The sequence below is a fragment of the Callionymus lyra genome, chromosome 11 (assembly GCF_982586985.1).
Source record: "Callionymus lyra chromosome 11, fCalLyr1.hap1.1, whole genome shotgun sequence".
Taxonomy (NCBI): Eukaryota; Metazoa; Chordata; class Actinopteri; order Syngnathiformes; family Callionymidae; genus Callionymus; species Callionymus lyra.
The window spans coordinates 4928796-4953795 of NC_141828.1; the positions used below are offsets into that span (position 1 = coordinate 4928796).

At 41.5% G+C, this 25000-nt stretch overlaps 1 protein-coding gene across 1 annotated transcript in view; it reads left to right on the forward strand.

The window, feature by feature from the left end:
- znf804a (zinc finger protein 804A) overlaps positions 1–25000 on the forward strand; it is a 94119-nt gene that overhangs the window by 46350 nt on the left and 22769 nt on the right. The window contains exon 2 of the mRNA XM_087801954.1: positions 21357–21461. Within this exon, the coding sequence (XP_087658080.1) occupies positions 21357–21461 (105 nt within the window). The remainder of the gene's footprint in view (positions 1–21356; positions 21462–25000) is intronic.

Consider the following 25000-nt stretch of genomic DNA (forward strand, 5'->3'; position numbering starts at 1 on the left):
GAAGTTCATGAGTGACACGTGGCTTCGCTCGATGAAGCCGAGGACGCCCGTGTGTGCACGAGTATTAGTGCGAGTATTAGCACGAGTATAAGCGTGAGTATTAGCACGAGTATTAGCGCAAGTATTAGCACGAGTATAAGCGTGAGTATTAGCGCGAGTATTAGCGCGAGTATTAGCACGAGTATTAGCACGAGTATTAGCGCGAGTATTAGCACGAGTATAAGCGTGAGTATTAGCGCGAGTATTAGCGCGAGTATTAGCGTGAGTATTAGCGCGAGTATTAGTGCGAGTATTAGCACGAGTATTAGCACGAGTATTAGTGCGAGTATTAGCGCGAGTATTAGCGCGAGTATTAGCACGAGTATTAGCGCGAGTATTAGCGCGAGTATTAGCGCGAGTATTAGCGCGAGTATTAGCGCGAGTATTAGCGCGAGTATTAGCACGAGTATTAGCGCGAGTATTAGCGCGAGTATTAGCGCGAGTATTAGCACGAGTATTAGCACGAGTATTAGCACGAGTATTAGCGCGAGTATTAGCGCGAGTATTAGCACGAGTATTAGCGCGAGTATTAGTACGAGTATTAGCACGAGTATTAGCGCGAGTATTAGCACAAGTATTAGCGCGAGTATTAGCGTGAGTATTAGCGCGAGTATTAGTGAGAGTATTAGCGCGAGTATTAGCGTGAGTATTAGCGCGAGTATTAGCGCGAATATTAGCACGAGTATTACGACAGGAGAACATGTTTGTCATGTAAGAAAAACAACTAATGACTCCGATAAGCCTCTTGATGAAGACGCAGAACAAACGACTAAACAAGTTCTCAGTGATGTGACTCGACATCTCGTCAAAAATCACGAAGTTCCAGCGATGGGGGGGGAAGTGGGCGGGAGATTTTCGACGCTAATTAACCCACAAAAGTAAAGAGTGGACTTCAAACACCGGTCTTCACCTCCCTCTCTTTATCCCTCCATTTCCACTCCTCCATCACAGACTCCATCTCCCTCTCTGAAGTCCGGTCACAGAATCAGACGGCTAATTAAAGCCGCACATAATGAGCGAGCGGCGGCGGCGGAGGAGAGGAGCGAGGGGGGCGAAGAAGAAGACGAGTCTGGGATGTCACAATCCTTTCAAAGTGATTCATTTCATCTTCTGATGCATTTCTCTGTAAAGCTGTGATTTACTCCCTTTAAATGGACACGCTTGTTTGATTTGATTAAGTGAACGACGGGCGCACGTGGTCCTCGGTTCAATTCCCGCGCAGCTGATGTCTGCAGGGTGTTAATTAGGATTCCTTTTATGGAAAGTTAAAGGAATTCAAGGCGGCGCCCGAGGGAACCCCGGGAGAGTCGCACGGACGCCGTCGTTCTGAATTATCAGCGTGTCTGAAGAGGAAGGAGGTCTGTGAAGTGCGGACACCTCTGGGCTTTCCTTCGCTCAATTTCTATTTGTCTGGGAGTTTTTTTCTGTCCTTATGTGAAAAACACTCGCCGCTGCAATCGTACGAGAGGATTATGATACATGTCGTCAACAAAGGCGGCGACAGAGAGAACCATAGTTTCAGAATAAAGACACACTTGAAAATAAGTGACAATGAACCTTAAAATCTGGGGCCTCGTGTTCAAAGATGATCGTGGATTATACTAAAACACTGTAATCCGTAAAATGGTGCTCGTACAAAAATGCGTGCATACAAATAAAACTTGTTTTTCAATCAACGTTTAATTAATCGCAGCCTTGTTCATCCCTTTCCACGCCCTCATTTACATATTGAAATCATATTTAAATGAGTTCTCTCTGTGATCAGAAAAAACGAATGAAAACATGAATTTAAACTGGATTAACAGTTTAGATTCGTTCGTTTTAAACATTTCTGACATGGATCACATTCTTAAATTTGCAGACGAGCTCCGGTGTAAATGTTTATATTTCACATTAACAGTTATTAACCCGAATACTTTATTAACAGAGACGATCAGGGGATTATTTGAAACATCTTAAAATGGAGTTTAACGAGAATACAACTGTATATAAGTCACTAAAAGTAAGTAAGTAAGTAAGTAATATTTATTTATATAGCGCTTTTCGAGACCAGGGTCACAAAGCGCTTTAACAATCAAAACAATACTCAAAACAGTAAAAGCACTGAGTAGTGATGATGATGATTTGATCGTCTGAGCTTCATATGAATGTGTGGCACAAAACACGCTCGAATTCTTGTTACTTTAAAAAAATATATGTTTTTTGTTTACAAATGACAAATGAACGAATCATATGACGGAGTATTTATATTAGTGTTTTTCAAAGAGATCACTCCGATCACACGAGGGAAACTTTAGCTGCTTTTATTCTGAAGCTTCACCTTAATCCAATGTGATGTTGTTTCACAAGAACGTCTGTGAGTCTCGTAGAGAAAACATGAAGCGATAAGAAGCTGATTATTTTTGTTTCTTTTATTATAAAAACAAGCTCATAATTCATTTACATTTTTTTTGTGAAACAGCAGATTAAAATATTCATTATAAAACGATCGATGTCGTCTTAATAAATACAGATCATCAGTTTGGTGAATGAGAACATATTTATTAGTTTGTAAATAATTGAATAACCTTAGTGTTACTACAAACACTTGTGTGTGTGTTTGTGTTGATGTTTGATAAAAATTGATCGTAACTGTGAACATCTCAACATGACTAGTGAGGCTCACAGGCATCTGAGCAGAAAATTACAACAAAAACAAGACCTTTTTGGTCTTTTCGTTAATAATATATATATTATATATAGTGTATACTTTTATATATTATTACTTATTGTTATTAACTTATTTATTAATGTGGTACAGGGCTCATGAAATTCTGTCACATTTACGGTTTAAAAAAAACACAATATAACTTTCAACAACTTCGTTTTTCTAAAAATGTTAAACGTCTAAACCAGTGTTATTCTACTACGACGTTTACTCCGGGCACTCCGGTTTCCTCCCATAGTTCAAAAACACACAGAGGTTGATCGAGAACTTTGGGAAATTATCTATAGAGTGTGTGTGTGAATGGTTGTGTGTCTTTGTGTGTCCTGAGACAGACTGGCGTCCTGTCCAGGGTGTCCCCCACCTCTCATAAGGGATAAGACGGTAAAGACAGTGAATGAATGAATAATCCCTTATTCATCCCACATTAATAAAGGTATAACTACAGTTTAATCAGCTTTTTAAAAACAAATTCAAATACACTTTTGCTAACATTCTACTCAGACTGTGTACAAAATAATACATGAGCAACGAGATGGAAAAATAAACAAATAACAATAAATATAGGTACAAAAAAGCAACAATTACAAACACAGATGTATCACTAGATGAAAAGTTTAACTCGGGAAGATCATTTCTTTAAGCTATCATAACAGGAAGTGAAGCAACAGAGAGTCTGAACTGGACCTGTTGCCTGTTGGACGAGCTTCTCTGCTAAGACCTGGCGATGGTTGAAACACTAATACTTGGCTCTTCGAGTTGTTAGACTTAGAGATATTACATTGTGGTTTACTCACCAAGCTGTGCAGGAAATGAGTAACTCAGGTTCTCTGATCACTAGAACGACGCAGTTAACTGGACACAACACTTACTTACAAACATAAACGCAGCACAACTAAATACATTACACACTGGACTGTGATCTTATCTAATTCACATCTTTATCACATAATAAATTATTAGCAATAGCATGGACACGTTGCATCTTCCCAGGATTATCCGTGATGCTAACGTGTAATGAACGTGTGATGAACAGGTGATGCGCTCAAGGTAGTGGTAGTTGATCCAAGGCTGTAACCAATCACTGCCTTAGACCGATGTTCAACCCGCCAACTTAATTTACATATGGACAACGAAATGTTAAAATGACTAAATGTCAAAATGTATAAATACCTAAATGAATAGAAGACAAAATGTATAAATATCACAGATTTTTTCACTAGAAGAAAATATCATTTTTTCAATCTATCACGGCAGGAAGTGAAGCAACAGGAAGTCTGAACTGGACCTGTTGCTTGTTGGAAACTTGGCGACGGTTGAAACACTCAGACTTGGCTCCTGGTCGTCTTGACTCGGGAATAGAATCGACTCCAAAACACTAATGAAATTAATTGAACAGAGCTTTGACTGTTCATGAAGAGAAATTAAAGCCTTGTGTTCCATTGTGTCTCGGTGTTCATGATAGTTAAGCTAGTTCCTCAGATGTGTGGAGGGAGTTCTGTGATTGTTCGGAGCGGCTGAAGTTCATATCTTACTGCAGAGGGATTAGAAACAAATGACTCGCCTAAGAACGTTTGGTTGACGGCTCTATGGCTGTAAATCACACAAGAAAAAATGATACTTATCACTGTCCTTTTCTCTGGAGTGAGTTTGGCAAGACGAGGAAAAAAAAAGGAAAAACAGAGGTCTCAGGTTTTTATCACAGCGCTTTAATTTTGTGAATTTTCCTGTGAGTTTTATGGCTCGACTCTCCATGAAACATCCTTTCTCCTCGGCCGGTCGGCGCCGCCGCAGCCAGCGAGTGGTTTTCACAGCCAATTGGATCCGCCGGCTGCCAAATTATTTTTTGGATCAGGAGAAAAAAAGTCTTGAAACACAGGTGGGCTACGTTTCAGGGCGACTCCTGGACCCGATAGACTCGGTGAGGAAACGCACACCAGCGACACACAGACTCACACAGACTCACACAGATACTGCCGCCACCCACGCAGACACTCAAAAGAGAAACTCTCTTAGCGTCTCGATGCAGAATCTTTCACGGCTCATTTCTCCGAGCGTCTGAACAACAGAGCCCGAGATCAGATTCCATGATAGGAAGAGGATGAATAATAGAAAGAAAAAGACGAGAGGCAGAGCAGGAATAAAACGTGAAGAGAGAGACTCATTGAAGTAACGATGCAGGAATAACATCCACGTTATTGTTTCTACGTTTGTCGTTTTCTGCTCGTCTTTCAGAACATTTCATCATCAGAAGTCACTCATCTGGATCTTTGGCTCGTCTGACGAGAGCTTCGGCCTTAATTTAAGACACGTATGGCAATCGTTTCTAAATGTTTCTCTTGGATTTCTAGACAGAAAGTTGGAAACGTTGTCCTCGATGACAGGAAGTGAAGCAACAGGAAGTCTGGACTGGACCTGTTACTTTTTGGACGAGTCTCTTGGCGATGGTTGCAACACTCGTACTTGGCTCTTGCTGGACTCTGGAATAGAATCGACTCCAAAACACCAATTAAAGTTCATTAAAAGAGTTTTCACTGATAGTAAAGAGAAAGTTTAGCTAATACACACGAGTGTGTGTCAGTGTCTATGATATGTTAAATAGTTCCTCCGATGTTTTCTACGCATTAATGGAGTTTAGCGAATGTTCAGCTAAAGCGCGGAGGGATTAGCTCAGAAAACAAATGACTCACTTAGGAATGTTTGATTTATTCATTCCATGTGTCTACGGCTGAAAAACCCTCCAGAGGCGTCTTTGTTCCGTCAGTTTGTCGTTCAATATTCATGTGGAATCTTTCACTTGTAACTGATTCTTACTTACATGTCGACATGATCATGTTTTTAATAACAAATGTAGTCAAAACATGGTCGCACTGTAACAAACTATTCGTTGTGTTGATCCCAGATCCAGGCCTGAAAAAAACGCATTCATCCCCGGTGCGATTGGTTCAGTTTCCGGGGACTCGGACCTTTTCGGTGCCACCAAAATCTGAAGTGATAACTGGCTGTTTTTCAGCAACTCATTCGCTTTGACTTCACTGGTTTATCTTGTTAGTTTAAGTAAGTTTGACACCACATGGTCAAAGAACCCGGGGCGGTTCGGTTAGAAAAACAAAGGGATGCTTTATTGCTCATTTCACTGCAATGGCCTTGTTTCGTGGAGTTTTAACGAAATTGGGCAAATCTGAATTCTCCAAAATAACCTCTATTCGTCCAATTGATAAGGGAAGCGACTCTCGAAAAAAAAAGCTTCATCCAGCATTTTGGAATCTGTGCTGTATCCCAAATTGCGCACTTCTCCAAGTACACTGGTTTATAGTACACTTTAAGACAGTGCACGTACTTGCCAAGGGTTCAAATTTCAACAGTGTAGTTCTGTCTCAAATCAAACTCTGCTGCTACACACTAACAGGAAATGACTCGACAGTTTCTTCTTCTACTACTTTTTAACACTGATTGTAACCAGTCGTTGAAACACTATCACTGACACTTGACAACACTTTTCTACAATTGAAACAAGTTATTAAGTTGTTTTTCATTGTGTTAATATTATTGTTGTGTTGTTTTGTGGTAAAAAAAAGTGTTTCTCGAGACATTTACGTCAGTATCTGCTCCGAAGACGCGTCGTCAGTGACGTAGCTTCAGTTTAGCTTCAGTTTAGCTTCAGTTTAGCTTCAGTTTAGCTTCAGTTTAGCTTCAGTTTAGCTTCAGTTTAGCTTCAGTTTAGCTTCAGTTTAGCTTCAGTTTAGCTTCAGTTTAGCTTCATCTACGTCACTAAGATGGAGGACGTCGAGGGTGGAAAGTGTCCATCGATCCACACTCAATTTTATGACCAATTGAGTGCTCATTGTGCACTAGTTTTTTGCACACTTATTATTCGGACAGAATTGCGGGATTTGGGACAAAATCCGGTAAATACTCTTTTTTAACATAATATCTTCGGCTAGTAGGTCAGAATTTAACCTTTTTTTTCTCGATCGATCAACTTGTCAATTTCAGTTGCTTTGAAAATGATAAATATTGGAACTTTTTTCACCACAAACCTCGACCCAACACAGCTCGACACTGCTCTTTCTGACGGCCCTGTTACCTGGTCGCCTGTGGGCGACGCCATCATAACATAGAGCCCAAAGACCAGACACAAAAAGGCTCTAAACCTTGTCCACTGACCAACTAAACAATTTTTCAGACTAACATACTCCTGAGACGAGTCGGTGGACGAAGGTGCCTACGATGCTAACTGTTGAAACCGTAGGGTCGCAAACTCTTGTCAGCTCAGAGCCGCTGTCATCAGTCAATAACTAGAAGAAATGCGATCAGACAAGAGTGTCTCTGCAGGTTCTTCTCGCGGGGGTCCTGAGACCCTCTTCATCCGACACTCGCTCCTCACATCTGTGCGAGGGGAAGACGAGGTTGTGCGAGGAAGTGGGCCGGAGCCTAAAGACACCAGAGATGAAGCATATGGCAGCGCTTCTGGCTCAACATTGTAATGTGGAGTTTGATGCATATTTAACGCACAGGCTGGAGGGCGGAGCGGCGCTGGTGTGGGAGGAGAGCGCGTCGTCTGGGGCCAAACAAATCCAAGATGACAATCGCACACTCGGAGAGTACTTCGTATAATCCTGGAGCTGAGCTTCAAAAAGGAAGTCAAAATAGGATTTTCAGCGGCTGCAGGTGGTTTGCGAGAGTTAAACATGTGACGCTGGTTGTTGGGTTGATTCCTCGATTGTTGCCTTTGTGTTCGATCTCTTTCTGGAATCATCAACTCAAATGATCGGAAACGATGCATCACTGAAGAGTCTGAGATCAGAGCTGACGCACAGTAATGGACATTTAATGAAATAATAAAGTGACGTCATTGTTCAAATGAATTGGTTCAAACTATTTTCTTCTTAGTGACGTGCATTTTAAGATGAAATGTCTTATTAATACTGAGGCATATATCGCATTTATTTGAAATATTTTATCACCTTCATTTCACCCTGTGATGATTTAACATGCGGTTGTCGTTGGCATGTATTTTATATTATTCATGATTCAGAAAGTTGCACATGATTATAATTAAATACATGTTGGGATCCGGCCTTGAGAAAATGTGTTTTTAAAGAAAGACGCTCATTATTTGCCTCTATGTGACTAAACAATACAAGAGGGATTTCTTGAAACAATTGTGGAATAATCTGGATTATGAAACCGTGAGCGTGGTGAGCTCTGGTTCGGCGGAAATGTTCGCATATGTTCCCCTCACGCCACGTCGGCAGGAGATCACACCCGTGGAGAGTTTCTGAATCAGACCCAACAGTTGGTGCTGTTTCCGCTCCTCAGGAACCCGAGATGTGATTATAAATCACAGGATTAAAACGAGAAAAAAAGTCAACATCCTGCAGATACTTAAAGGAGGATGTTTAACAGAATGTGTCCACCAGCTGTGGCTTCGCTCTCGTCCTCCACCACGTGCTTCAAGTCGGCTCGTATCTGCCGCTGTGACACGGTTTTGAACCTGATTCAAGCCGTGAAGCGTCTATTGTTCGAGCAGGTATGTGGGCGTGCAGCTGTTCGCTCGCCCGGTCGTGCCCGTGAGAGCCCGGTGTCAAACTAGCAGCTCTGTTCAGATGAATCCCCTCTTGTCAAACCTTTTTCTCTTTTTCCACCATTTCTTTCTGGGTTGTAAATGTTCTTCTGCTTCATTTTACTTATGGACACCCTTGAAAAAAACGTTTTTAAAGGACCTTTGTTGTAATCAAATAACTTTAGAGAATATTAAATCCCAATACATTTTCACAAACATTTTAAATTCCATTGAATCATTTAAATTTATTTTTCCCCACAGATGCAATAATTGCAAATGTTTTTTGCAGGTACTTATAATATATTGCTTAAGCTTACCTTTAATAAAGAATTTTCCATTTTTATGCTACCTATGTGTACCTTAAAAACATTTTGTGCGATAACCAGTAAAAATGTAAGTGGTCTAATGGAATCATTAGTCCTTAGGTATTAGTCCTCAAGACGGCGTGGTATTACTCCGAAAGGTAGTGTTGTATTACTTGGCAAGGTGGCGCAGTATTACTCCACAAGGTAGCGTGGTATTACCCCCTCAAGATGGCATGGTATTTCTTAGCTTAGTATTACTCCGTAAAGTGGTGTGGTATTACTCTGCGAGGGAGACAATTATTAAAGCAGTAATATGTGAGATAAAACATGTTGCTTCTGGCTACCCTCTAGTGTCAGAAGAGTGCAACTGCACCTTCTTGTAAGAATTCTGCATCGCTATGTGTTTTTTTTTTTACGCAAGGCAGTAAAATCAGAAGAGAGAAAGATGAGTTTTGTAATTTTTCTTTGGATTGTACTGTAAATTATTGTTTTGTTGCCACTCAAGTCATAACAGCCACAAAGTCCTGCAACAAACCAGCTTTAGAAAAACAAAAATGTGACTTTCAGTGGAAGAAAAAAAAACAAAATGCAAATTTAATTTCATTGCCATGTGATCACAGACTTTTGAAGGCTCTTGACTTGAGTTGAAATAGAACAAAACACAGTTGAAGTATCTGCTGTGTTAGCCCCTGACCACTGCAGCAACACAACTCTTTGGACACAACACAAGAATGGACCACTTCGCCATAAAGGCACACGCAGGAGCGATAACATAAACTCACACAAGCGAACACACATACACACACACACACACACACACACACACTTTCATATCAGTTCATTTGCCATTTAATTTGGAGCTCTGTGGTCTCAGTAGGGGGTTTGTTTGTTTCTGGACTGGATTTATGAAGAAAAACACACAATAATAAAACAGATTAAACTGCACAATAAAACCTCCACATGTAATATAGAGAGAATAAACACAAGCAGTCGAGTCAATCGCTCCAGATTGTCCCATAAAACCTCCATTATCAAGGAAGGTGTCGCTTCACTGGGTCCAGAACTGCGGCCCGACTGTAGGTTCTGTCGCAGATAACTTTGGGTTTTGGCGGCTGAGACGAGCCTGAGCGCATCTGCTGTCCAGCAAATGGTTCGATCCCACTTTTGAATGGTGAGTTTAGAAAGATTTTCTTTTTTACTGCTTCAATCCCAGCAGATGTTGATTTTCAATTCATTGACGAAACATAATCGATGATGATCTCGTAACGTTCAGCGACGTAGCAATACGACTTTCAACTTCAAAACAATGTCATTGCAAATTATTCAGAAAGAAAAACACATTTTTGCCCCTTTTTTATATTTTTTATGAAAGTCCAAACGATGACGATGAACACATGAACACGACTAAGACCAGGTGGATTAGGAAGTGGTTTAACTGCTGGTGACTGACGGATAAATTCTAGCTCGGTGCCAAAAGTAAAGCTCAGAGCATCTGCTACGAGATGGAAAACGCAGTCGGAGCAAAAAAATTAAGACTAGTATGAAAGCTGGACAGAAAGAATCTGGATTTTAAAGATTTCTTAACTGTGAAGAGAGAAATTAAAAGACTGGCATGTAGTTCTCGATCCTCCGGGAATGAGTCATTTATTGCAAGAGAGTTAATTCTTAATCTCAAGATTGTATTTATGCGTGAGTGGTGGCGTGGTATTACTCTGCAAAGTGGTTTAATGTTACTCCGCAAAGCGTCTTATTATTACTCCCCAAGGTGGCGTGTTATTAATCCGCGAGGTGGCATGGTATTACTCTGCAAAGTGGCCTGCTAGTACTCCGCAAAGTGGCGTGCTGGTACTCTGCACAGTGGCTTAGTATTACTCCCCAAGGAGGCGTGGTATTAATCCGCGAGGTGGCATGGTATTACTCTGCAAAGTGGCATGCTAGTACTCTGCAAAGTGGCTTAGTATTACTCCCCAAGGAGGCGTGGTATTAATCCGCGAGGTGGCATGGTATTACTCTGCAAAGTGGCACTCTAGTACTCCGCAAAGTGGCTTAGTATTACTCCCCAAGGAGGCGTGGTATTAATCCGCGAGGTGGCATGGTATTACTCTGCAAAGTGGCACTCTAGTACTCCGCAAAGTGGCTTAGTATTACTCCCCAAGGAGGCGTGATATTAATCCGCGAGGTGGCATGGTATTACTCTGCAAAGTGGCATGCTAGAACTGCGCAAAGTGGCGTGCTAGTACTCTGCAAAGTGGCTTAGTATTACTCCCCAAGGAGGCGGGGTATTAATCCGCAAGGTGGCATGGTATTACTCTGAAAAGTTGCGTGCTAGTACTCCGCAAAGTGGCATGCTAGTACTCCGCAAAGTGGCATGCTAGTACTCCGCAAAGTGGCGTGCTAGTACTCCGTAAAGTGGCTTAATATTACTCGGCAAAGTGGCGTTGTATTAATCAGCAAGGTGGCTTGGTATTACTCTGAAAAGTGGCGTGCTAGTACTCCGCAAAGTGGCATGCTAGTACTCCGCAAAGTGGCGTGCTAGTACTCCGTAAATTGGCTTAGTATTACTCGGCAAAGTGGCGTTGTATTAATCAGCAAGTTGGCATGGTATTACTCTGAAAGTGGCGTGCTATTAATCCACAAAGTGGCGTGGTATTACTTGCCGAGATGCCGATGTATTTCTCCGCAAGCTGGCTGGTATTACTCCGTAAAGGTAGCGTGGTATTACTCCTCAAGATGGCGAGGTATTACTCCGTGAGGTGCAGATGTTTCCTCCAAATAAAAGTAATTTATGCTTTGGATGATGCAGTTTAATCTTCACTCTCTTCAATCCCGTTTCTTTCTCTCTGCAATTTTTTTTTTTTTTACAATTTGACCTCAGCTTGACATGTAAACATCTGGAATATAGATATATATAGTAGATGTTAGTTTTCAGTTCTCTTCTGGGTGAAAGTTGCAATACATCCACAGATTCGATGTAGTATTTATCATGGTCAAAATGCTTTTTCATAATGTTTACATTTTTCGTCCTCGGGGACCAGCGATGGGTTGAGCGAGGGATGAGAGAGTTGATAAAAGAAGCTCTTCAGAGTGTGTGAGGTGAAAACATCCTCAGTCTCGACGAGTGTGTGTCTGAGCTCCGGCTCTTGTTTGTCATTAGTGCAACTACAGTACGTGAGGCGAGGAGGAAGTTCAACCCTGAGGCGGACGCAGGAAGACTGTCGGAGACACAATCATTTGTTGTCTTCGTTTCATCCAGAGGGGAAAGAGCGAAGCTTCACGTCTTCACTCCTCACACTCGTCAAGTCAGTTACGGGACGTCGGGAATCAAATCAGTTACAGCCGTCAGCCTTGTTTCGGCTAAATGTTTCGGTCCGGTTCGTAACAGACGTAAGTTTTCATCTTCCCTGCGCTTCTCTTCCGTAAATTAAAAAGCTACTAATTGGCTTCCAACAGTCAACAGAGTGCGGCTCCGAGCAGATCTTTTTTAGATTGCGCTTCTCTTTTCTGGGACAAAAGAGGCTTCAAACTGCCGACAAACAACAGAGAGCAGAAAGTGGAGCAGCAGTGGAGTCGGACTGACCGGCGTTAATATCCACTGTTCTGTGTCTTTGTGTGTTGTTGCTGTTTTACAGAAACACATAGATGTGATGAAATATTCAAGATGACATTAAAAATGCTCTTTAACCCTGAAAGCATCAGAAGAACAGAAAAGAAGTGACACAGATGAAAGTGAGGGGGACCCCATTGTGTTGTTGTTCTTCGTAGGCAGCTACACACATGAGGGGGACACCATTGTGTTGTTGTTCTTCGTAGGCAGCTACACACATGAGGGGGACACCATTGTGTTGTTGTTGTTCTTTGTAGGCAGCTACACACATGAGGGGGACACCTTTGTGTTGTTGTTGTTCTTCGTAGGCAGCTACACACATGAGGGGGACACCTTTGTGTTGTTGTTGTTCTTCGTAGGCAGCTACACACATGAGGGGGACACCTTTGTGTTGTTGTTGTTCTTCGTAGGCAGCTACACACATGAGGGGGACACCATTGTGTTGTTGTTGTTCTTCGTAGGCAGCTACACACATGAGGGGGACACCTTTGTGTTGTTGTTGTTCTTCGTAGGCAGCTACACACATGAGGGGGACACCATTTTGTTGTTGTTGTTCTTCGTAGGCAGCTACACACATGAGGGGGACACCTTTGTGTTGTTGTTGTTCTTCGTAGGCAGCTACACACATGAGGGGGACACCATTTTGTTGTTGTTCTTCGTAGGTAGCTACACACATGAGGGGGACACCATTGTGTTGTTGTTCTTCGTAGGCAGCTACACACATGAGGGGGACACCTTTGTGTTGTTGTTGTTCTTCGTAGGCAGCTACACACATGAGGGGGACACCATTGTGTTGTTGTTCTTCGTAGGCAGCTACACACATGAGGGGGACACCATTGTGTTGTTGTTGTTCTTCGTAGGCAGCTACACACATGAGGGGGACACCATTGTGTAGTTGTTGTTCTTCGTAGGCAGCTACACACATGAGGGGGACACCATTTTGTTGTTGTTGTTCTTAGTAGGCAGCTACACACATGAGGGGGACACCTTTGTGTTGTTGTTGTTCTTCGTAGGCAGCTACACACATGAGGGGGACACCATTTTGTTGTTGTTCTTCGTAGGCAGCTACACACATGAGGGGGACACCATTGTGTTGTTGTTGTTCTTCGTAGGCAGCTACACACATGAGGGGGACACCTTTGTGTTGTTGTTGTTCTTCGTAGGCAGCTACACACATGAGGGGGACACCATTTTGTTGTTGTTGTTCTTCGTAGGCAGCTACACACATGAGGGGGACACCTTTGTGTTGTTGTTGTTCTTCGTAGGCAGCTACACACATGAGGGGGACACCATTTTGTTGTTGTTCTTCGTAGGTAGCTACACACATGAGGGGGACACCATTGTGTTGTTGTTCTTCGTAGGCAGCTACACACATGAGGGGGACACCTTTGTGTTGTTGTTGTTCTTCGTAGGCAGCTACACACATGAGGGGGACACCATTGTGTTGTTGTTCTTCGTAGGCAGCTACACACATGAGGGGGACACCATTGTGTTGTTGTTGTTCTTCGTAGGCAGCTACACACATGAGGGGGACACCATTGTGTAGTTGTTGTTCTTCGTAGGCAGCTACACACATGAGGGGGACACCATTGTGTTGTTGTTGTTCTTCGTAGGCAGCTACACACATGAGGGGGACACCATTTTGTTGTTGTTGTTCTTAGTAGGCAGCTACACACATGAGGGGGACACCTTTGTGTTGTTGTTGTTCTTCGTAGGCAGCTACACACATGAGGGGGACACCATTTTGTTGTTGTTCTTCGTAGGCAGCTACACACATGAGGGGGACACCATTTTGTTGTTGTTCTTCGTAGGTAGCTACACACATGAGGGGGACACCATTTTGTTGTTGTTCTTCGTAGGTAGCTACACACATGAGGGGGACACCATTGTGTTGTTGTTGTTCTTTGTAGGCAGCTACACACATGAGGGGGACACCTTTGTGTTGTTGTTGTTCTTCGTAGGCAGCTACACACATGAGGGGGACACCATTATGTTGTTGTTGTTCTTCAACACAGGGAGGAAACTCATGACCTTTCTGTGTGTTTGTATGTGGGTTTACTCCAGGCACTCCGGTTTCCTCCCACAGTCCAAAACTTGCCAGAAGAACCTGGAATAGACCCCCATTAGGGATTAAGCGGCAGAAAATGAATGACTGAATGAATATTGTGAAGGACTTGTTTTCTCTTGTGAAATATTACCGTATCTAATTTTTAAATCTGCCTAAAGTCAGGAATGAATCCCACAGACTTGACCGTAAAACCTTTTTTAGTTCCTTGTTCCCAGCTTTAGACGCTTAATTCAGGCATTCAGTTAATAAGTCGAGCTCTCGATCCTCCGGCTGAAAGAGGACTTATTAAAGCTTACACCAAGTTTGGCCTTCAAAGTAAGTGTTCTCCGACTAAGCCCAGGATTATGACCTTGTTAGTCCAGCTTTGCAACACCCTACTCTGATTGGTTTAGAAGAGATTAGTTTTTTAAATCTGTATAGTTTTTTTCAACTTAAAAGTGAAGCTACTAGAGGGTTTGTTTATGTTTAAGATAACAACATTTTAAAGTATGAAGGTGAAAGTAGGCAGTTTGTGAGATTTGTTCTATGTGTGATTTAAAATGATCCTGAAGTCAAATGAAGTCCTGGTCAAAGCAGACACCAAGATTCATGACAGTGGGTCTAGCAGCAGGAGCAAGTCCATTTTGGAAAACCTCAGCTTTGTCTGAGTTTAGTAAAGAAGTTTTGGCTCATCCAGGACTTTATATAAATAATATAGGACTGTAGTTGTGTTTCTTTCATCTGGCTTCATTGACAAGTACAGTCGAGTGTCATCAGCATAACAGTCAAGTTTATACGAGTGTCTAGTGGAAGCATGTAGATTGTGAATAGGATTTGGCCAAGAACAGAACCTTGTGGGACACCATAGCTGACCTTAGTGTGTCGATGAGAGTTAGTTGACGTGGACATATTAATATCCGTCTGATAGATTAGATTTAAACCAGTAGATTTAAAGCAGTTACACTTATTTGTTATTTCTATATAGCTTTGATTATTTAGTTCAGATGGGACGGATTTCTCAAGTTAAATAAACACTTAGTAGACAGGTATGGCCAAATATTCACAGAGAAACCACAAAAAACAATCCACAAAACATTGGACAACAATATTTAAGTCAGATTTGTCAAAGACATTTAGAAAATACGAGTGAAATACCCCATGATCCTGCAGCCCAGTCTTCATAGGGACTGACCTCTGGTTGCCCCTGATTTAGATGGTGCTTAAAAACATAAAATATTTATGTAAAAATATTTAAATCCATGCATTTAGCGGACATTTTTCTCCAAAGTGCAATTTTCATTAACACACTGGTGGGAGTAGGCTGCCATGCAGTGCACCAGGTCACCACCAGGGATATATGTCCTGCTCAGGCACCCTCAATCCCAGCTCTTAATCTAATCCAGAGCTGGGATTGAACCAGCAACTTCCCGGGGCCACAAGCCAACCACCAATCGTCTGCACAAGGGACTACAAATGAAACATTTGTCTTGTCAGTGATGGAAACTCACAGGAAGCCAAAAAAGATTGTTTCTGGGAACATGTTCGTTGGATCACAACGACCTGTGACGAGACACAAGGACTTGTTTACGCCAGAAAAGCTTGTTATGAAAATGATGTTATCCAGTCCCATGATCGGTCCAAGTCTAAGAACATCATGTTGACGCCAAACATCTGCTTCGAAGACGTGAACTGAGATGGACACGTATTTCTGGTGAAATCACCCCTATTTCTGGTGAAGTCACCCCTACTTCTGGTGAAGTCACCCCTACTTCTGGTGAAGTCTCCGCCCAGTAACCGCCCACTGACCGCCCGGCGGGACTGGGTTCATAAAACTGAGTGAAAACCGAGTCATGACTGATAATCTAGTGTATGTTTAACAATCATCAACTTCATTAAACCATCCCTCGGACACTTTGATCCTCTTGTCTGGTTGGTTCTTCTCCTCCCACGACAGGTAACTTTCAGCTTGTGCTACTTCCTGTTTGGGTAACAGCTGGATGATACGCTGCACTTCCATTAAAAATGTAGTTTATATGAAATAATGAACAACTTTTATAGTTAAAGGGCAACTAGTGTGTTGTTGTGATGTGTGACTCTATTGTATCATCAGTGTGTGTTTGTACAAAACTCTCTTTTCATTGAAATATTGACATTAGAAAATGATCTTAAGCTCCGCCCACTGAAAACACTTTCTGGAGATGGAATTCTATTGACCATAACCACACTCACTCTGCTTTTATTGGTCAAGCATGGAGGTTTGTCACCGCGGGTCATTGATCCCGGAAGTCTCCACCTCCAAGGGACTCGTTGTATAGACAAAGCGGGTCGTGATCACAGCTGGCTGGAGGAGGAGTGAAGCCATTATTAACGTCATAATTGGTTGTTCATCCATCAACGCTCGTTGTATAAACAAAGCGGGAGTGATTACAGCTGGAGGAGGAGTGAAGCCATTATTAACGTCATAATTGTTTGTTCATCCATCAACGCTCGTTGTATAAACAAAGCGGGGCGTGATCACAGCTGGAGGAGGAGTGAAGCCATTATTAACGTCATAATTGGTTGTTCATCCATCAACGCTTGTTGTATAAACAAAGCGGGAGTGATCACAGCTGGAGGAGGAGTGAAGCCATTATTAACGTCATAATTGTTTGTTCATCCATCAACGCTCGTTGTATAAACAAAGCGGGGCGTGATCACAGCTGGAGGAGGAGTGAAGCCATTATTAACGTCATAATTGTTTGTTCATCCATCAACGCTTGTTGTATAAACAAAGCGGGAGTGATCACAGCTGGAGGAGGAGTGAAGCCATTATTAACGTCATAATTGTTTGTTCATCCATCAACGCTCGTTGTATAAACAAAGCGGGGCGTGATCACAGCTGGAGGAGGAGTGAAGCCATTATTAACGTCATAATTGTTTGTTCATCCATCAACGCTCGTTGTATAAACAAAGCGGGAGTGATTACAGCTGGAGGAGGAGTGAAGCCATTATTAACGTCATAATTGTTTGTTCATCCATCAACGCTCGTTGTATAAACAAAGCGGGGCGTGATCACAGCTGGAGGAGGAGTGAAGCCATTATTAACGTCATAATTGTTTATTCATCCATCAACGCTCGTTGTATAAACAAAGCGGGGCGTGATCACAGCTGGAGGAGGAGTGAAGCCATTATTAACGTCATAATTGTTTGTTCATCCATCAACGCTCGTTGTATAAACAAAGCGGGGCGTGATCACAGCTGGAGGAGGAGTGAAGCCATTATTAACGTCATAATTGTTTGTTCATCCATCAACGCTCGTTGTATAAACAAAGCGGGGCGTGATCACAGCTGGAGGAGGAGTGAAGCCATTATTAACGTCATAATTGTTTGTTCATCCATCAACGCTTGTTGTATAAACAAAGCGGGAGTGATCACAGCTGGAGGAGGAGTGAAGCCATTATTAACGTCATAATTGTTTGTTCATCCATCAACGCTCGTTGTATAAACAAAGCGGGGCGTGATCACAGCTGGAGGAGGAGTGAAGCCATTATTAACGTCATAATTGTTTGTTCATCCATCAACGCTCGTTGTATAAACAAAGCGGGAGTGATTACAGCTGGAGGAGGAGTGAAGCCATTATTAACGTCATAATTGTTTGTTCATCCATCAACGCTCGTTGTATAAACAAAGCGGGAGTGATCACAGCTGGAGGAGGAGTGAAGACATTATTAACGTCATAATTGGTTGTTCATCCATCAACGCTCATTGTATAAACAAAGCGGGAGTGATTACAGCTGGAGGAGGAGTGAAGCCATTATTAACGTCATAATTGTTTGTTCATCCATCAACGCTCGTTGTATAAACAAAGCGGGGCGTGATCACAGCTGGAGGAGGAGTGAAGCCATTATTAACGTCATAATTGTTTGTTCATCCATCAACGCTCGTTGTATAAACAAAGCGGGGCGTGATCACAGCTGGAGGAGGAGTGAAGCCATTATTAACGTCATAATTGTTTGTTCATCCGTCAACGCTCGTTGTATAAACAAAGCGGGAGTGATTACAGCTGGAGGAGGAGTGAAGCCATTATTAACGTCATAATTGTTTGTTCATCCATCAACGCTCGTTGTATAAACAAAGCGGGAGTGATTACAGCTGGAGGAGGAGTGAAGCCATTATTAACGTCATAATTGTTTGTTCATCTATCAACGCTCGTTGTATAAACAAAGCGGGGCGTGATCACAGCTGGAGGAGGAGTGAAGCCATTATTAACGTCATAATTGTTTGTTCATCCATCAACGCTCGTTGTATAAACAAAGCGGGAGTGATTACAGCTGGAGGAGGAGTGAAGCCATTATTAACGTCATAATTGTTTGTTCATCCATCAACGCTCGTTGTATAAACAAAGCGGGAGTGATCACAGCTGGAGGAGGAGTGAAGCCATTATTAACGTCATAATTGTTTGTTCATCCATCAACGCTCGTTGTATAAACAAAGCGGGAGTGATTACAGCTGGAGGAGGAGTGAAGCCATTATTAACGTCATAATTGGTTGTTCATCCATCAACGCTTGTTGTATAAACAAAGCGGGAGTGATCACAGCTGGAGGAGGAGTGAAGCCATTATTAACGTCATAATTGTTTGTTCACCCATCAACGCTCGTTGTATAAACAAAGCGGGGCGTGATCACAGCTGGAGGAGGAGTGAAGCCATTATTAACGTCATAATTGTTTGTTCATCCATCAACGCTCGTTGTATAAACAAAGCGGGGCGTGATCACAGCTGGAGGAGGAGTGAAGCCATTATTAACGTCATAATTGTTTGTTCATCCATCAACGCTCGTTGTATAAACAAAGCGGGGCGTGATCACAGCTGGAGGAGGAGTGAAGCCATTATTAACGTCATAATTGTTTGTTCATCCATCAACGCTCGTTGTATAAACAAAGCGGGGCGTGATCACAGCTGGAGGAGGAGTGAAGCCATTATTAACGTCATAATTGTTTGTTCATCCATCACCGTCCAGACTCGTCCTCAGGGACTAATGCAAGTCGGCGCCGTCGTTAACGACATCATGCAAACCAGTGCCGACCCTGATTAAATCAGGCGAATGTTTGTTGCTGTAACTGAATAAGGCGGAATCATTTCTGTCTGTAACGCGGTTACAGAAGCCGCCGTAATCACGTTCCGGACCGGCTGACGCTGATTGAACGGGCCAGTTTGTGACGATGAGGGATTAAAACAACATTGCGAGGTTCTGACCAGGTCAACGCTGACATGGTCCCTCTGATTGTCTTCCTCACTCTGCTGCTTCTAATCTCTGCCGCGACGGGAGTGGAAGAAGTTTGGGTTTTTTTTTTCAGGACAAAAGTTGAAATTATCCAACTTTAAAACACACACTCTGCACTCAGACCCCAGTGAAGGTCGAGTCACAGATTGAATGTCCCCGACTTTAAAAGATAAATCAATCTTCCATTAATGGAGACAGAGTGTGTGTGTGTGTGTCTCTATGTGTGTGTGAGTAAAATGTCTTCTACCCTTTAACTCTAATACATGAGTGAAAGAAAATGTAGTTTTTGTGTCTACCTCCCGTGAGCTCTAACCTTTGAAGGTTTAAAACATTTGTTGCCAGCAGCAGGTAAGACCCGAGCCGTGTTGAGAGGAACACGCTTGAACGACACAGAATCGCACCGAATCAGATGCAGCAAGTACCACATCGTGACCATGTTTTGAGCTACTTTATAAAGTTCTCCTCCGTCTGAAATCTTAGCGAAAGAGAGGTTACAAGAGTGTTTTCAGTGGGCGGGGCTTAAATTATTTTCTAATGTCAATAGTTCAGTAAAAAAAGAGTCAAACATCACTTTAACACACACTAAAATCAACACATTACTTATTTCTAATAATAATATTGTGTATTTACCACGTAATTAGGCTAATCCATGATTAAGTTGCCAATTGTATACTTATTTAATTAAGCATTTGTTAAGCTCTAAAATCTTTGTGAACAAAACCTGACAGACGTCATGTGTTTTGAGTAAAATAATATCTTATAAGCAGTAGATGATGAATTTAGATTTTTTATTAAAGACAACATGATTAAATGGAGGCTAAAAAAAACCATATAATTGTCTAATTACGACATAGATTCGATTCACTAAATGCATGTAAACACCTCAGTAGTGAGATGAACAAGGGAGTAGCTAACATGTAGCCTGCACTGCTAACATGATTTATCCTTGTGAAAGATGAAAAGAAACATTGTGTTCTTTAAATAATCACTTGACTTATCTTAAGGGTTTGTGTCAACAGGGTTATAGAAGTGATTTATTGGTTTAAATGAGTTAAATTCACATGACAGGTCTTTTGGTGCAAGTATTAGCTATTTTTGTTAGCTAGTGTTAGCAAAATTGTCTGTTGCATGTTAAGTGTCTTTATGTCTTTCTCAACTTTTTCAAATTTTTGATTAAAAGGAAGTTTCTTTGATTTATTATTGGTTTAAGAAAGTTTCACTCGCTCCTCATGACAGTTGGAAAGAGTATTAAATGTTAACTAGCGTTAACGCTACTGTCAGTCTCATCTTTAATGTTTATTTTTACTAGTGTTTACAAGTATGAAACATAGTTCATTTTAATGAATACACATTCGCCTTGCTGGTTAAATACATATTGAGTTGTTGACAGCTAACAATAAATAATAATACATGGTTATTATGCTCCTTGTTCAGATCGAAAGTTTAAAAAGACATTTTAATTAAACTATTAAATGCATCGTACAGAATAAACAAATGATGATATTAATATCACATAATATTCAAGGAAAATTAAGGACAACCTGAACATCAGAGACACGTTCAACACACTGATCACAAATACACACAAAGACACAACAAATTAAAGTCTTGACAAAATCACTAAAAATGATCATCACTGTTGATACGTATTTTCAAACTAAAGACTTTAAAAAAATCAGCGCAGCAAGTTCATCGGGAGGTCGAGCCCCTCAGCGCCCTCTATGGGCCACTCGCCTCTGGTTCCCTCAACAGCGATGTCTTGACGTGAAGATTCAACTCTAAATGCTGGTGCAGAAGATTCTGACGTCGTGGTGTTGCTTGTGTTGCAGGAGGACGGAGACTCCAGCTTCTACTGCGAGCTCTGTGACAAACAGTACGTGAGACACCAGCAGTTCGACAACCACATCAACTCCTACGATCACCATCACAAGCAGGTCAGTCGACACCAAGTGACTTTTTTGCATGAATTCCTTCAGTGGAAAAAACAATGACTTTTCGTGATCTATTATTAAATACCTCTGTTAAGGAGATACAGTGATGTTCTTTATGTTCGCAAAATAACTGTAAAAACAAGAAAAAATATTGTCATGTAACCTTTAGAAAATGTTGATAATTGGACAAGAAATGTATATTTATTTGTATTATTCTTTCAAAAATGTGTATTGTTCTCACCAGTATATGTCTATTTATACAAAACTCTCTAAACTGATATCTATGTGTTGTGCAAGACAGTTTAGGATGGATGGATGGATGGATGGATGGATGGATGGATGGATGGATGGATGGATGGATGGATGGATGGATGGATGGATGGATGGATGGATGGATGGATGGATGGATGGATGGATGGATGGATGGTTGGATGGATGGATGGATGGATGGATGGATGGATGGATGGATGGATGGATGGATGGATGGATGGATGGATGGATGGATGGATGGATGGATGGATGGATAAATAGATAGATGGATGGATGGATGGTGGATGGATGGATGGATGGATGGTGGATGGATGGATGATGGATGGATGGATGGATGGATGGTAGATGGATGGATGGATGGATGGATAAATGGTTGGATGGATGGATGGATGGATGGATGGATGGATGGATGGATAAATGGATGGATGGATGGATGGATGGATGGATGGATGGATGGATGGATGGATGGTGGATGTATGGATGGATGGATGGATGGATGGATGGATGGATGGATGGATGGTGGATGGATGGATGGATGGATGGATGGATGGATGGATGGATGGATGGATGGATGGATGGATGGATGGATGGATGGATGGATGGATGGATGGATGGATGGAAGGTTTGTTGGATGGATGGATGGATGGATGGATGGATGGATGGATGGATGGATGGATGGATAGATGGATAAATGGATGGATGGATGGATGGATGGATGGATGGATGGATGGATGGATGGATGGATGGATGGATGGATGGATGGATGGATGGATGGATGGATGGATGGATGGATGGATGGATGGATGGATGGATGGATGGATGGAAGGTTTGTTGGATGGATGGATGGATGGATGGATGGATGGATGGATGGACGGACGGATAGATGGATGGATGGATGGATGGATGGATGGATGGATGGATGGATGGATGGATGGATGGATGGATGGATGGAATTGGGATTGTGACTGCAGTTATCAGCAGACGATAGATTCATAAAAAAAACAAGAACAAATTGCAAATATAAGGAACATAAATCAAAGGAAATAACAAAAGTGTTTTAAAATAATCATTACTGTCAATGATATTTCAAATGCTAAATCAGATATTTAGTTGTGTAAATAAATATACATAAATATAATATTAAAACATAATATATAACATAAATATAAAATAATACTAATAGTATTGGGTGAACAAAGCAAACTAAATCCCATCATGGTTTCGCTGCAGTAACAATATTCAGCGTGTGATGCTCAGGACGTGAAATAGATTAAATCTATAAAATAAATGTTAAAACAACCCAAGGCTCCGCGTCACCTCATCTCCGTTGATAGTTTTACTGCAGTCGTCATAAAATATTTGATGTATTCCGTGAGCGGCGAGGGATCTTAAATCTCCAGCCAGAGGGCAGTGGAACACAGTCCCAGTGCAGAACATTGACACGTCCTCCAGGATGTTGTGGTTTGTTTAAGAGCCGCCTGTTCACAGATGGTCTGCAGAGCTGCTCCTTCTCGCCTGCAGACTGAGCTGCTGCTCATCAAAGGACACGTTCTGAGCTGGAAACCCATCGTTTGTTGAACGTCTTACACTTTGATCTCCACCCGTCAGTCATGCGTCTGATTTTAGTTTGTCTTCAAATGACAATAAACTCTTGAGTTGATTTGATATATTTCTGTAATTGATTAACTTTAGTGACAAACTTGATTAAAAATAATGAATGAATTATCTTTTTTCTTTGTTTTCATGACCAAGTTTAAGTTGGCGGTGCATTATACAACAAAGTTGATTAAGATTAAGATTAAGATTAAGATTAGATTAGATAGACTTTATTAATCCCTCTGGAGATCTCCTTTGGGAAATTAGGTTTTCAGTTCACAGCAGACAATAGAAAGTACAGCAAGCTTCATAAAAAGAACAAGAGAAATTAAAAGAGCAAAGTGCAAAGAGATAACAAAGTGCAAATAAAAAGTGCAAAGAGATAACAAAGTGCAAATAAAAAGTGCAAAGAGATAACAAAGTGCAAATAAAAAGTGCAAAGAGATAACAAAGTGCAAATATAAAGTGCCTAGTTTTCCTATCTATCTATTTATATTGAAGTTGTTGATACCTTTACTTCTGCTACATTTTAATCAACTGTTTTTTTTAGTATTTTTTATATTTGGGAGAATAAAGGTTATTGCATGAAATTACAGACAAATTATAATTATTATTTTATTTATTTTAGAATTAAATATATTATAACTTTTCCCTTGAACCAAAATTACATTTTGGTACGTAAGTAAGTAGTAATAAGTAATAGTTGTAGAGCGCTTTTCCAGACCAGGGTCACAAAGCACTTAAACTATCAAAACAATACTCAATAAAATATATACTTAAAAGATCAATATAACACCGAGACGAACAAAAGAGTCTCAGAAAATAAAGGAAAAGCCTGAACGAATAAAAGTGTCTTTAGATCCGTGAAATGTGAGTTCTTCTACTGGAGCAGGTTCTCGCTGCAGAGTTTTGTATCGACTGCAGGCGAGACACATCCTTCTTGTTTAGACACGACAACAAACTGTTACAACAGTCCAAACAAGAACGTGACAATGTTCTCTCTCGTAACTGCACCAGCAGTAACCGACGAACGAAGGCAGAATCTTGACTTTTTTCTTGTGTCAGCGTCGACGGTGTTACTCGACTCAAGCAGGATTTGTTTCACGTTAATTCATCAGAGCTGGAATTACCGGCAAATAATCCACCAGTTAAATACTCCTGGAAGCTCAACTCCAACGGTTTCTTAATGCTTTAACTAAACATTTGACCGGTAGAAGAACCAAAGTTGCTGCTTCTCTTTGTCTTGGATGACAGATCTGAACCATAAAGAGAGTTTACAGTAGAAGAAAAACAAGAATTAAAGAAAGGAAAATATAAAATATGTATATTTTCTAAATTTACTATGATGAAAAAATGTCCGTCAGGCAGAAACATTTCTTCTCCAACCGGGGGCGTCGGGTTGGTCGTGGCGATAGAGCCTCGGGTCATAGGTCATAGTTAGTCATGCTCCTCGACACCAAAAAAAAAGTGACCCCCCCGGGACAGGTGGAGGTCGCTATCGAGCCGGAAAGGTCACCATTTTCAGATCGTGACTTTTGCCGAACGAGCAGACCGAGGCTGCCCAAATTTTGGAAGGTCACAGTCGTCTCTTGAATCGCTTGGTTGTCCCAGGACGCTGCTGCAGGGCCGCAAAGTTGGCACAAAACTCGCCATTCAGAAACCTTTACGCCCCTAAT